The following is a 14,421-nucleotide window of genomic DNA, read 5'->3' on the forward strand; positions in this document are numbered from 1 at the left end:
TATATATACACACGCACACACGAACTCCCTCACCCCACTTCCCTTCCCCCTCCAGACAGGGGATTTTTTAAATTTCATCATTACAGAGCAAAAGCTAACATCTTATCCATATGCTTACATGTACGTAAGCGCAGCTCAGTTCTTACCGTTACTTTTCCAGTCAGTCATTTAACGATCGAGCTGATCATCAAGCCTGCGTCTGCTTGTAATGCTGCTAATAACTTTCATCTTAGAGCTAGAATCAAACAACTCGTCAACTCTTGACGTGCACGCGGCGGCGAAAAGTACATAAAACAAGTAGCAAATCTGTTACCCTGTGTCCCAATATGTTTGTTCTGATATTGACTTAGAAAACACACAGGTTGTTGTAAAGTTGTTGGCAGCATAGAAATGAAATTACTGGAACTGGGGAGGAAAAAAACTCTGACTGCAGCAAATTGACTGCAAATCTCATGCAATCTCACTCAATATGCCTGAGTGATTGTGTTTCTATACTTTTGGGTGTTTTCTTTTTTAGGGGAAGTTCCAAATGGCACCCTATTCCCTATATAGTGCACTACTTTTGACCAGGGCCCAAAGTCAATAGGGTGCCATTTCGGAGGCGGCCTTGGAGAGCTAACGACAGAGGATTTGTTCTTGTTGACTGAAAAGGGATGTTTGGTCGGTTCTCTGATCGTGGAGTTCTTGATTGTGGTTCCGTGTCAGCTGAACTCCTTAGCACCTCCAGAGAGCTGTCTCAGATCGAACACACACACACACACCCACACCTTTTCAACCCTATCATCTGCACGTGAGCTCGTCTCGCTTCAGTGCTTCTTCAATGCCCCATTAGGATCTACTCTCCATCGCGGGGCTCCCGAGTGGCTCGGCAGTCTTAAGGCCCTGCATCTCAAGAGCTGGAGGCGTCACTACAGATCCTGGTTCGATTCCAGGCTGTATCACAAGTGGCCGTGTTTGGGAGTCCCATAGAGCGGCGCACAATTGGCCCAGCGTTGTCAGGGTTTGGTCGGGTTAGGCCGTCATTGTAAATAAGAATTTGTTGTTAACTGACTTGCCTAGTTAAATAATGGTTCAATTCAAAGTGGGGCTTTTGTCAGTCTGCAATGTTAGACTAAGAACAGAATGTCTGCACACTTATTTGATGCGTTTTAGTGAAACGATATATACATATTTATTATCTCTGTGTCATCTCTCTCTCTCTCTCTCTCTCTCAGTTTTAGACCTCCCCCTTTGCCAGGACAGTCTGGAGTCAGAAGACAAGCCCTCTGCAGTCCCCTTCTCCCTGTTCCCTGACCCTCGCCTCTGGAGCCCTAAAACACGTCGCCTGGAGGTCAACGTCGTCCCGCGCCCGCGCCCCTCCCCCATCCGACCCCGCATTGACCCGTGGAGCTTCATCTCAGCTGGGGGCGGGGGGTATGGTGTTGTCCAGGGGCCCCGGCGGTCAGACTGCCACCTGCTGGGGTACCAGCCTTCACCAACTAACCCCTTCACGAACTGTGACCCCTTCCCCTCCCCGGACTGTGACCCGTTCTCCCTGAGGGCCTACCCATCGTCAGGCATCACGCGCGACACACCGTTGCCCTTTGACCCCTTCTCTGCTCCGTTTCCTACCTCCCGCTCAGCGCCTTGCTCCACCAACGGGTCCCCGACCCTGCCCACATTCCGGGTGGCACCCCTGAACCCGGCTGACTCACCGCTCATTGACCTGGGCTGGGCTGCTGCGTGCGGGGTCGGGGTCAAGCCCCTGGATGTCACCAAAGAGAAGACGCGACCCAGGAAGACTCTAGGACTCAAGCCCTTCAAGTCTCCTACGCAACTCCGAGACGATCGCTTCTAAACTAAACCCCCAACCCCTAATCCGACCCCCCCCCCCGGAGAGCCGGAGCTTGACTTTATCACAAGAGTTTTTACAGACATTCTTTTTTTTTTAGGAATCCCGCACCCTAAATGGACGGACTACAGGCTATGTATATCCTGTGTTAGGAATGAGTCCTTTTCAAAACAAAAATGCACATTTCCCCTGGAGTGGTTTTGACTTGTCCTCCATGTTGCCTTAGAAACCAACCAGGAAGCTAATCCTGCTAGCCATCTAGCCCAGTGACAATGGATTGTTGGAGTGGGAGCCCTGTGCACAAGAACCAACGCCTTTTATTCCAAACAAAGGATTCCTCTCTCTCTCTACTCTCCTCTCTTTTCTCTTGCTCCCTCTCTCTCGTTCTCTCTGGAGAGTCAGATCAGTGAGCATCTCCAGACTCAATCAGACGCCTCCCTATCTCCCCCACTCATTTCTCTCACTACTTTTGAAGTGTCTGGAAACAGTGGCTCGCTTTATCTTTCTGTATCCTCCCTAGCTCTGAAAGCATCCTTGTCTTGAGTGGTGAACCTACTTCAGGACCTATTTTCGATGATTTGGCTTAAATGTGCAATGGACTGGGAGCTACGTGATGATGAAAGTCTTACCCTCTATAAGCAGAGTTGTCTCTCAAGCATTTGACTCTCTTTGCAATAGACTGTAGGTGGGTCAACGTGAGAGAGCACTTCAAGAATAGCTACAGAGGCGCCATAAATTCCTTTTAAACTTTTCTGCATAAAGCAAAAGAAACCCAGGGCCCAGGCATTCCACTAGGAAGCAGATAACATTCCGATAACATTCTGACGACATTCCCAGAATGATTTGATTTGTTTAGCAGGTCGGCAGGTGACAAAGCATCAGGAGACGAGTGCCTCGGCCCACATTTTTATACATGTCCCTCCCTACAGTATAGCAGAGTGGTATGACCTATAACCCTAGCCCCCCACATTTTTCCAGTATTATGTACCAGGATTGGTTCTGTCCGGTAAATCTGATTGGATTAAATCCAGGAAGTGACTAATTGGCATGTTAGGAGGTACGCTACAGTATAATAGCTCGCAAACAAATTTAGTTGAGACCCCCCCCACACACACACACAAAAGCCATGTCATTGGAATACATTGGCTGTTCCATTCTAGGGGAAGAGAATCGACCCGCGTGGCAAGATTTGTGATTAGTCTTAATAACTGTGCTGACGAACCGGGTGATAATATTTAACTAGGGTTGCGATAAAGACAGGGTTAATTGAATGAATATGGAGATATGCCTAATTAATTACTTTCCTCCAACATAAAGTTTGTATTTAATGAGTCAGGATCTGAAATGGGATTTAAGTGGCACTGTGCATTTTAGTGGATTCCATGGCAGGAGGCCCCTTCAATGGGATGGCAGATAATTTCCTGGTCATGTGACCTGACCGGGGGCCCAGAGTTCTTACTTCCGGGTCAGGTCACATAGTCAAGGCCAGGAGTTGTTCTTGACTATCATTCATATCCCACTTGTTCTCAGGTCAGGCTAACTGCTCTTCTCTTGAGCCAAAGAGATTGGGTCTGTTATTGACTCGTGCCATTGGCTAACAGACTACTGACTGGACTGCGTCTCAACCTAGAAGGTGCCTCCCCTCTCTACCTCTCCCCTTATTGCACATAACTACTTATCACGTTTAATCCAGATGGTCATTCTTACTGAGATTTGTTTGAGAGGCCTATCTGGTTTAAGACTACAGTATGTCATCCCACATGTCTTCCTCACTATTACATATCAGATCATGAACAGAATGTGAGCATTTACTCCAGGAGCCGTTACATGCACTATGGCATTTCATTTGTGGTTCAACTGAGGTTAACAGATATCGGCATTGAGGTAAACCGACACTGAGCCTATAAAGACAGTCCAATGCAACTCTCAGTAGTGATGTAGTCATCACCAAAGGACAAGGAAATGGGCAAGAATGTGACATATTTTGGATTATAAGAGCATCTGCAAACAATAATTGTATTCACATTCATCATAGTATTACATATTGGCATTTCAAAACGTCCCTTTTACAGGTTGGTTTGTGTATTTGTAACCCTGTGACACTTTGATTTAAGGCTTTAAAACACAAAAATACACCTTTTATTTCCCTGACTTAAGGGTCTAAACCTATGTGTCGTGCATGTGCATCAAGGAAGTAGTGTACTTCTTTGGACCGCAGCCTATAAGGTCTCTGGACTTAAGTAGTGCACTATATAGGGAATACAGTGCCATTTCGGGACGGAGAAACTGTCAGTAAACAGAAAATGAATACAGAGCTCCTCGGCTCTGGCCCCCTGGCTTTTCCATATCCCATCCCAGTCGTCTAAAGCAGTGACAGGTGTGTTATTGCTTACAATACTAATCCACACAAGACCCCTGCGCTATAACCTCGTCATACAAGTCGACAGGCGCTACATCCTCCCATCGCCATTATGGGTTTTTGTTGTCGCAGTTACAGCCGGCCCCTGCAATTCCCATAGCGACAGGATGAAACCGAAACTGATGGTCGCAATTGTAGCAAGAGTTTTCGGTATTGCTGCCTGTCTGTCACGTCAAGAGTCTAGGCCCTAGCCCTCCTATCCGACTCAGTTCTTCAAGGTCTATTCTTTAGACTTTGATTTCCCTTAGATGCCACGCTGTCAGTCAGTTGGATGCGTCAAAGTCCTCAAAGGCTATAGTGTCGTACACAGAGAACCCAAAATGTGCTCAACTTAACTTCTTAACTGTTGTGAGGTTGTATGTTTGTCCTACTAAGGGCAGAGTCACTATACACTTATGTGACGATCTTGTGTAGATTATATCAGTTTGACTATATTTGATCATCTTAGGTCAAAAGTCAGAGTGATCCATTTGAGGAGTGTGTTTTGATTTTGGCAAAGCCATCAGCCAAACCGATACAGTGGAATCAACCCTTCATTTTGGATGCTCTTACTACACTGATCCTGTAGTGAGATTGAAAATCGACAATTTTCTTGAAGTAACTAGCTGTTAGGAGCTGAACTGACGTTCAAAGACGACGACCTTGCGAATGACCTTTTGTGGTTGTACAAAAACTTCAGATTCACTCATCTCTGGATAGAATCAAATAAACCTCAGGTCCTTGGCCTGTTCCCCTCTGTTTCGCTTCATGGTCTTCTAACCCTGGTCACAGTGGTGACAGGTTTTTGGACAGGAGACTAGATTCCTAGAACGCTGTCGGGTCGCTCTGCTGCCCGTCCCTAGATTGATGCGGATGACACGCGGCGTTCCAATAAAAATACTCGTGACGAGTTGTTTGTGACGCACTGCCCTTTCAGGCATTGCCTCATCCGTCATCAGGAATCAATGTCCCCATCCGGGCTGACAGGCCAAATGAAACAGAGCTTTGCAGAGGAGGAGAGGAAGGTAAACCCAATAGACCATGTTACGACTACTCGACTACAAATACTGGCTTCATTCAGGCTTACTTTGTCCATTCATGTCGAGCTTTGAGGCGTGTCAGTTATTAACATTAAACCAAATCACTGAAACTCTTTTACTTTCCCATAGCAAATCGCATCGTGTCTACTACATAAATTTCTTCCGGCTCTGTCTCCTTCATGGTTAATGGAGACTTGGGGTCAGGCGCAGCTCATTTACCCAGTGTCCTCGCTGCTTACCTGGACTGAATGAATCAGCTGTTCATTCAAATAAACCTGATTAAGGACTCCATTACCATCCTTTCGTACCCAGCTATTATCACCAGAGGGGGGATTATTTCTCTTCGTGGACCGCATTAAAAGGAAACACCTGCGCTTGTCTCTTTGTTCTGCATGATGTCATCAAACAAAATGATTAAAGATGACCTTTACGAACTGTGGCGAGACAATGCCCTCTAGGGAGCCAACTACGTGTCTGTCTGAGTCTAAGCCAATACCAGGTGTAGCCTAGTTCTGAAGCTAGCTCTTAAGCGTAAACATTATTTCTCATCCGTTTCGGTCTGAACACTCGAGGTCACCATCTGTTGTCCTCTTGTTCAAATGATAACACTTAAAGGGATGGTTCACCCATATTACAAAATGACACATTGCTTACAGGGTAAGGAAACCAGTCTATGGACAAGGTATGACCGCAATCCATACTTTGCTTTTCATTTCCCTGGTACTGTTTCCAAATGCTAACATTTGGAAACAGCGGCTACCCAGAATTCAGTTTAGTTCATGGAAGTGTGAGGAAACGATGCATGGACCAATCTGTGTGGTTATTTAGTTCCAAGGTCTAAACAACTAAGTGTTTCACCTGAAGTACTACTTTTATTTTGAATCAACCCTGTGCCAAAGAGACGTTCCCTGTACACAAAGCATACGGAGCACAGAATTTGAATCTCTCTTATGGAACTGTCAACATTTTTAAGACGTTGATGGAAAGGGAACATTATCCAGTCAACACTAATTAGACTGAATCAGATCAATTAAGTGTCTGAATACTCTTTTCCTCCTTTGAATAGACCTCATTACATGCTGACAAGGTTAAACGTCGCTATCGGAACAACCTATGTAAGAAAAAAAATAAAAGAAAATAACTTTGCTATTCAAGGTATTTGGGGGTATTTGTAGTGGGTGGTCTATTTCAGGTGCTGCTTCAATAACGTTTTGAATTGAATTCAAATTCATCAAAGAAAAGAGGACGGTGCAATTCCCTGGGACTTTGTGGAAGAACATGTGGGACTCCCACTCAGAGAATCACAGTACTGTTTAGCACTCCTTCCTGCTGTGACCAGCTCCCATCAGCTTACAATGGAGTTTTTTTTATATAGGGGGACAAATGAGAGGATATATTTATAACGGCCCTTTTTTTACACACTGGACTGAAAACATTTTGAAGAGGGCCAGAGACAGAGTCTACATTAGGATGCTTGATTGCTTCATATTTTTTGGGCGACCTGGTTTTTAATTTGTCTTTTTTTTGTATTTTACTTTAGGTCTTCACTGGAGTATTTAAGATAAAAACAGTATGGGTGCTTCACCAGGGGCGAATCTTAACATTCCTGCTTCCAAATTGAACCAAAAACGGTTTTGTATCACACACATCTCTCTAGGCATCCCAGTATTTCTTTGTAACAGAAAATCAAAGACTACTTTTATACTATAGTTAGATCATCAAAAATATAGTTGAGAGATATCCTCCTGACATTGAACAAGATCCCAAACTGAGATCCCTTTGATAGCACCCATACTGTGCATAGAACTGCTATCTACCTAGACATAGATGAGGTCTTCAAGTTTCACTGAAACAAGGTTTGACAACGGTGGACATTTTGTGACCTCCTCCCTCTCTTTGTAGACTATCTATTTGCTTTGTGTTCTGTTCAACATTCCTTTCTGAATCATTTTTAGTTTGTTTCAAAGGCATATGTTATGTCAGTGTTTCTTAACCCTGGATTTGGAAACAGTGGGCTATGTGATGAAATGTTGCGTTGCCTCATACTGCAATACAACTTCCAGATTTGGTTTCTGCTCGTGTGAGCTAGGTTGTTTTGTCATTAGGCTTTGAGAGGATGTTGTCGTTCATTGTGTTGTGTGTTTGTGAAATTTCGCACTGGGCTGGGCCTAATCAAAAACTATTTTGTTGTTTGTGCGTCAGAGGCGTGTATGTGAGAGAATGTGTGTACTTGTTTTTTTTTGTTCTTGACTATTTGAATTGGGTTTAACCTGTGAAATACATAAAGGAAAAACTCAAAGAAAACGAGACCAAATAAAATATAACAACCTTGACATGTGTGGGTTTGTTATTTTAGATTTTTTTATTCAAAAGCCAACAATAATAAATACATTATTTTCGTACTTTTTTCAAGGTGTTATTCTTCTGCCTCAACTCATGTCAAAATAAGTCCCCCACAAGCTGAGAAGGGGTAAAACGGCAATGGTGTATGGCTTGCTAACCCACATATGGTGCTCATGCAGAACTTTTAATTTGACATGAGGTGAAGCAGCGAGGAAGTGATACACACACATATATATATATATACACAAAAGCATGTGGACACCCCTTTAAATTAGTGGATATGGCCTTTTCAGCCACACCCGTTGCTGACAGGTGTATAAAATCGAGCACACAGCCATTCAGTGACTTTCAACGTGGCACTGTCATAGGATGCCACCTTTCCCAACAAGTCAGTTTGCTAGAGCTGCCCTGGTCAACTGTAAGGGCTGTTATTGTGAAGTGGAAACGTCTAAGAGCAAAAACGGCTCAACCTCTAAGTGGTAGGCAACACAAGCTCACAAAACAGGACCGCCGAGTGCTGTAGTGCGTAAAGATCGTGCCTCTGGAAGCAACTTCAGCACAAGAACTGGCCGTCGGGAGCTTCATGAAATGGGTTTCCGTGGCCAAGCCGCTGCGCACAAGCCTAAAATCAACATGCGCAATGCCAAACTTCGGCTGGGTGCCAAAGACATGGATGTCGATTTAAGGCAGCCCCCCCCCGCACCTCTCTGACTCAGAGGGGTTGGGTTAAATGCGGAAGAAACATATCAGTTGAAGGCATTCAGTTGTACAATGGAGCAGGTATCCCCTTTTCCATTTAAAGCTCGCTGCCATCGGAGCAAGTGGAAATGCATTCTCTGGTGTGATGAATCATGCTTCGACATCTGGCAGTCCAACGGATCCGTGGGTTTGACGGATGCCAGGAGAACGCTACCTGTATGAATGCATAGTGCCAACTGTAAAGTTTGGAGGAGGAATAATGGTCTGGGGCTGTTTTCATGGTTTGGGCTAGGCCCCTTAGTGTCAGGGAAGGGAAATCTTAACGCTACAGCATACAATGACATTCCAGACGATTCTATGCTTCCAACATTGTGGCAACAGTTTGGGAAGGCCCTTTCCTGTTTCAGCATGACAATTCCCGTGTGCACAAAGTGAGGTCCATACAGAAATGGTTTGTTGAGATCAGTGTGGAATAACTTGACTGGCCTGCACAGAGCCCTGATCTCAACCCCATCGAACGCCTTTGGGATGAGCCAGCCCTAATCGCCCAACATCAGTGGACGATCTCACTAATGCTCTTACGGCTGAATGGAAGCAAATCCCTGCAGCAACATTCCAACATCTAGCGGAAAGCCTTCCAGGAAGAGTGGAGTCTGTTTATAACAGCAAAGGGGGGGACCGACTCCATATAAATGCTCATCATTTTGGAATGAGATGTTCGACGAGCAGGTGTCCCAGTCATGTTGTGAATGTCAGGTGAGGAAAGGCACAGTGTGTCTTTTTCTATTCCTGAAATGATTATGTGATATGAAAGTTCCAAAGGTTTACAAAACCGTATCGTAAACGAGAGTAATGGACGTTCATAAACGTTAAGTGTGCGAACCGTAGAACACATTGGCCGCGCTGTGACATACTGTATAGTTTTGACTCCGACCCCGAGGCTGGGTATGCCCGCTTGGATTCTCTAGAGAGCTATAGTACTTCTTTGTGGATATATTGTTCCCAGCTGCATAAGGACCAGCCAACTCAGACAAATTCAAATGGAATTGTATTGAACATGTTGCCTTGTAAGGGGACTGTTTTTAAAACGGTGAATAGCTACAAAACATCTCTTGAAAATGAAGGTGCACAATACATTTACGTAATGCTACAACCAATCTGTAGAAGATAATATAAACCTGTACAGTGCATATAAGGTGGTGAAAATGTCCACAGCAATTAGGCCTACACAAAGTCATGCTCAGTTGAAAGCATGGGTATTTATTTGAATGCTATGTGTTCCATCCATGGCGAAGCGTGTTCTACAGGTGACAGTGCACTGTGTGACCGTGTTAGTGCAGTTGTGGAGACTAATGCTTCTCAGCTTCACGACAAGTGATGAGGTGAGGAGCCGTGTGCAATGAGTGTCTACTGAGGGTGTGTGTGCCTATGCGCACAGCTTGTATGAGGGGGCTGAGTTCACAGACCCATTCACTCCCCACACACACACATCCGAGAGTGTGTTTTTGTCTTCACTGTCAGTACCCTGTCTCACGTCACCTCACCTTGTTTACGCTGTGACTAAGACAGGCCAGGCAGAGAAGTCACAAGTTGTTACAATTCGTGGAAATACAGTGAGCTCCAAAAGTATTGGGACAGTGACTATTTTGTTGTTTTGGCTCTGTACTCCACCACTTTTGGATTTGAAATTATAGGGTGCTTTCATCCATATTAGGTGAACCATTTTAGTATTTGGTCCCATATTCCTAGCACGTAATGATTACATCAAGCTTGTGACTCTACAATCTTGTTGGATGCATTTGCTGTTTGTTTTGATTTGTGTTTCAGATCATTTTGTGCCAATTAGAAATGAATAGTAAATAATGTATTTAGTCACTTTTTTATGGTAGAATAATAATAGAATGTTTCTCAACACTTCTACATTAATGTGGATGCTACCATGATTACGGATAATCCTGAATGAATCGTGAATAATGAGTGAGAAAGTTAGAGGCATAAATATTATACCCCTTCCCACAAAATGTTAACATCTCCTGTTATTGTAATGGTGAGAGGTTATCATATCTTGGGGGCATGATATTTGTGTGTAACTTTTTATGTAAAAGGGGGAAACTATTTCAATAGTTCACTGTCCCAATACCCAATTGTATTGTTCAGAGGGTAGGGACACATTGCACATCCTTTTGTTTTCACATAAAGCACATACACGATTTTACATAAATATTTGAAAATATAAAACTTAAATAGCTCTTCAACCACCTAACCTAGCATCCTCATTTCAAATGTCCATTATTCCTCCCATAGAGAGGCATGTTGCACACCCTTTATATACTTTTCTACATTGTAGAATAATAGTGAAGACATCATTATTAAAATACAAGGGGCATGCAATAGACAGGTTGAGGTCAGGCAGAAGTTCATGAACCAGAGTCCGAAATGTACAGGGCGGCAGGCGGCAGAAAAGGTCTGGACTGGGAGGGCTTGAAAACAGAGACTAGGAAAAACAGTATCACAGAACAAACACATTGGTAGGCTTGACAAGACGAACTGGCAACAGACAAACAGAGAACACAGGTATAAATGCACTGGGGATAATGGGGAAGATGGGTGACACATGGAGGGGGTTGGAGACAAGTACAAAGACAGGTGAAACAGATCAGGGTGTGACATGAAGGTCAGTCAATCTGGAACATTTCAAGACATTTGAAAGTATCTTCAAGTAAAGTCACAAAAACAATCAAGCGCTATGATGAAACTGGCTCTCATGAGGAGTGCCACAGGAAAGGAAAACCCAGAGTTACCTCTGCTGTAGAGGATACGTTCATTGGAGTTAACTGCACCACAGAAATTGCAGCCCACATAAATGCTCAAGGAGTTCAAGTAACAGACACATTGCTGCAAAGAAACCACTACTAAAGGATGCCAATAAGAAGAAGAGACTTGCTTGGGCCAAGAAACACGAGCTATGGACATTAGACCAGTGGAAATCTGTCCTTTGATCAAAAAAAAATTCTTTATAAAGCCCTTACATCAGCTGATGTCACAAAGTGCTGTACAGAACCCCAGCCTAAAACCCCAAACAGTAAGCGATGCAGGTGTAGAAGCATGGTGTCTAGGAAAAACTCCCTAGAAAGGCTGGATCAAGGAAGAAACCTAGAGAGGAACCAGGCTATGAGGGGTGGCCAGTCCTCTTCTGGCTGTGCCAGGTGGAGATTATAACAGAACATGGCCAAGATGTTCATAGATGACCAGCAGGGTCAAATAATAATAATCACAGTGGTTGTAGAGGGTGCAACAGGTTAGCACCTCAGGAGTAAATGTCAGTTGGCTTTTCATAGCCGATCATTCAGAGTATCTCTACCGCTCCTGCTGTCTCTAGAGAGTTGAAAACAGTAGGCCTGGGACAAGGTAGCACGTCCGGTGAACAAGTCAGGGTTCCAGTTGAAACTGGAGCAGCAGCACGACCAGGTGGACTGGGGACAGCAAGGAGTCATCATGCCAGGTAGTCCTGAGGCTCAGGTCCTCCGAGAGAAACAAAGAAAGAGAGAATTAGAGAGAACATACTTAAATTCACACAGGAAACCAGATAAGACAGGAGAAATACTCCAGATATAATAGACTGACCGTAGCCCCCCGACACATAAACTATTGCAGAATAAATACTGGAGGCTGAGACAGGACAGCCCCCACACCACTAGAGGGATATCTTCAACCACCAACTTACTATCCTGAGACAAGGCCAAGTATAGCCCACGAAGATCTCCCAAACGGCACAAACCCAAGGGTGGGGGCGCAACCCGGACAGGAAGATCACATCAGTGACTCAACCCACTCAAGTGACACACCCCTCCTAGGGATGGCATGGAAGAGCACCAGTAAACCAGTGACTCAGCCCCTGTAATAGGGGTTGAGGCAGAGAATCCCAGTAGAGAGAGAGGAACTGGCCAGGCAGAGACAGCAAGGGCGGTTTGTTGCTCCAGTGCCTTTCCGTTCACATTCACACCTCTGGGCCAGACGACACTCAATCATGGGACCGACTGAAGTAATGAGTCTTCAATAAAGACAAAGGTCGAGACCGAGTCTGCGTCTCTCACATGGATAGGCAGACCAATTAATGAAAATGGAGCTCTATAGGAGAAAGTCCTGCCTCCAGCTGTTTGCTTAGAAATTCTATCCGAAATTCTATCTTAGAAATTTATCCGGGTAGCTGGAAGGTAGAGCATTGCAGTAGTCTAAAAAATGATTCAATTTTCTGCATCATTTTTGGACAGAAAGATTTTTGCAATGTTACGTAGATGGGGAAAAAGCATGAAACAGTCTTGACATGTTCGTCAAAAGAGAGATCAGGGTCCAGAGTAACGCCGAGGTCCTTCACAGTTTTAGTTTTTGAGACAAATGTACAAAACAATCATGGTTAATTGTCAGATTCAGCAGAAGATCTCTTTGTTTCTTGGGACCTAGAACTAGCATCTCTGTTCTGTCCGTGTTTTTAAGTAGAACCTTTGCCGCCATCCACTTCCTTATGTCTGAAACACAGGCTTCCATGGAGGGCAATTTTGGGGCTTCACCATGTTTCATCGAAATGTACAGCTGTGTGTCGTCCGCATAGCAGTGAAAGTTAACATTATGTTTACAAATGACATCACCAAGAGGTAAAATATATAGCGAAAAAAATACTGGTCCTAAAATGGAGCCTTGAGGAACACAGAAATGTACAGTTGATCTACAGAGACAAACTGATATCATTCCGACAGATAAGATCTAAACCACTCCAGAACTTGTCCGTGTAGACCAATTTGGGTTTCCAATCTCTCCAAAAGAATGTGGTGATCGATGGTATCGAAATCAGCACTAAGGTCTAGGAGCACAAGGACAGACGCAGAGCCTCGGTCTGACGCTATTAAAAGTTAATTGACCACCGTCACAAGTGCAGTCTCAGTGCTATGATGGGGTCTAAAACCAGACTGAAGCTTTTGTATACATTGTTTGTCTTCAGGAAGGCAATGAGTTGCCGTGCAACAGCTTTTTCTAAAATTTTTGAGAGGAATGGGAGATTCGATATAGGCCGATTTGAGTTTTTTATATTTTCTTGGTGACACTGTTGGTGATTTATTTAGAATTCAAGGCACAATTTACCAGCATGGCTACCACAGCATTCTGCGGCGATACGCCATCACATATGGTTTGCGCTTAGTGGGACTATCATTTGTTTTTCAACAGGACAAACACACCTCCAGGCTGTGGAAGGGCTATTTGATCAAGAAGGAGAGTGATGGAGTACTGCATCAGATGACCTGGCCTCCACAATCACCTGACCGTAAAACCTATTTAGATTGTTTGGGATGAGTTGGACCGCAGAGTGAAGGAAAAGCAGCCAACTGCTCAGCATATGGGTGAACTCCTTCAAGACTGTTGGAAAATAATTCCTCATGAAGCTAGTTGAGAGAATGCCAAGAGTGTGCAAGGCCGTCATCAAGGCAAAGGGGGCTACTTGGAAGAATCTCAAATATAAAATATTTGGATTTGTTTAACACTTTTTTTGGTTACTACATGATTCTATATGTGTTATTTCATGGTTTTGATGTCTTCTCTGTTATTCTACAAAGTAGAACATAGTAAAAATAAAGAAAATCCCTTGAATGAGTAGGTGTGTCCAAACTTTTGACTGGTATTGTATTTTTTTGGTTGAAATAACTTAAAATATAATAGCTCCTTGACCATGTGACTGACCTTATTATTTCAATTTTGGACTTAGAATTTCAATAACTCCTTCATCACATGACCTAGGCACGTTAAACCAACTACGTTGTCACGACTTCTGCCGAAGTCGTTGCCTCTCCTTGTTCGGGCGGTGCTAGGCGTTCGACGTCACCGGTCTTCTAGCCATCATTGATCCTTTTTTCATTTTCCATTGGTTTTGTCTTGTCTTCCCACACACCTGTTTTCAATCCCATTCATTACCTGTTGTGTATTTAACCCTCTGTTTCCCCTCATGTCTTTGTCAGAGATTGATTTGTTGTCCGTGTAGTGTGCTTGTTTGTATAGGTGCGCGTCGGGTCTTCGTACCCATGTTTTGTTTGTTTGTACATTTATTGTTATGGAGCATACTC

The 14,421-nt window shown here is 44.0% G+C and overlaps 1 protein-coding gene across 2 annotated transcripts in view; it reads left to right on the forward strand.

Moving 5' to 3' along the window:
- LOC115138163 (mitogen-activated protein kinase kinase kinase 11) overlaps positions 1–13,955 on the forward strand; it is a 50,446-nt gene extending 36,491 nt beyond the window's left edge. The window contains exon 10 of one of the 2 annotated variants that reach the window (XM_065025516.1): positions 13,532–13,955. In XM_065025516.1, the coding sequence (XP_064881588.1) occupies positions 13,532–13,584 (53 nt within the window). In that variant the 3' untranslated portion in view covers positions 13,585–13,955. Of the gene's footprint in view, positions 1–1,214; positions 7,603–13,531 lie in introns of those variants that run through there. The other variant, XM_029674692.2, reaches the window with a different exon arrangement.
- The last annotated feature ends 466 nt before the right edge of the window (positions 13,956–14,421 follow it).

This window comes from Oncorhynchus nerka, linkage group LG12 (assembly GCF_034236695.1).
Source record: "Oncorhynchus nerka isolate Pitt River linkage group LG12, Oner_Uvic_2.0, whole genome shotgun sequence".
NCBI lineage: Eukaryota > Metazoa > Chordata > Actinopteri > Salmoniformes > Salmonidae > Oncorhynchus > Oncorhynchus nerka.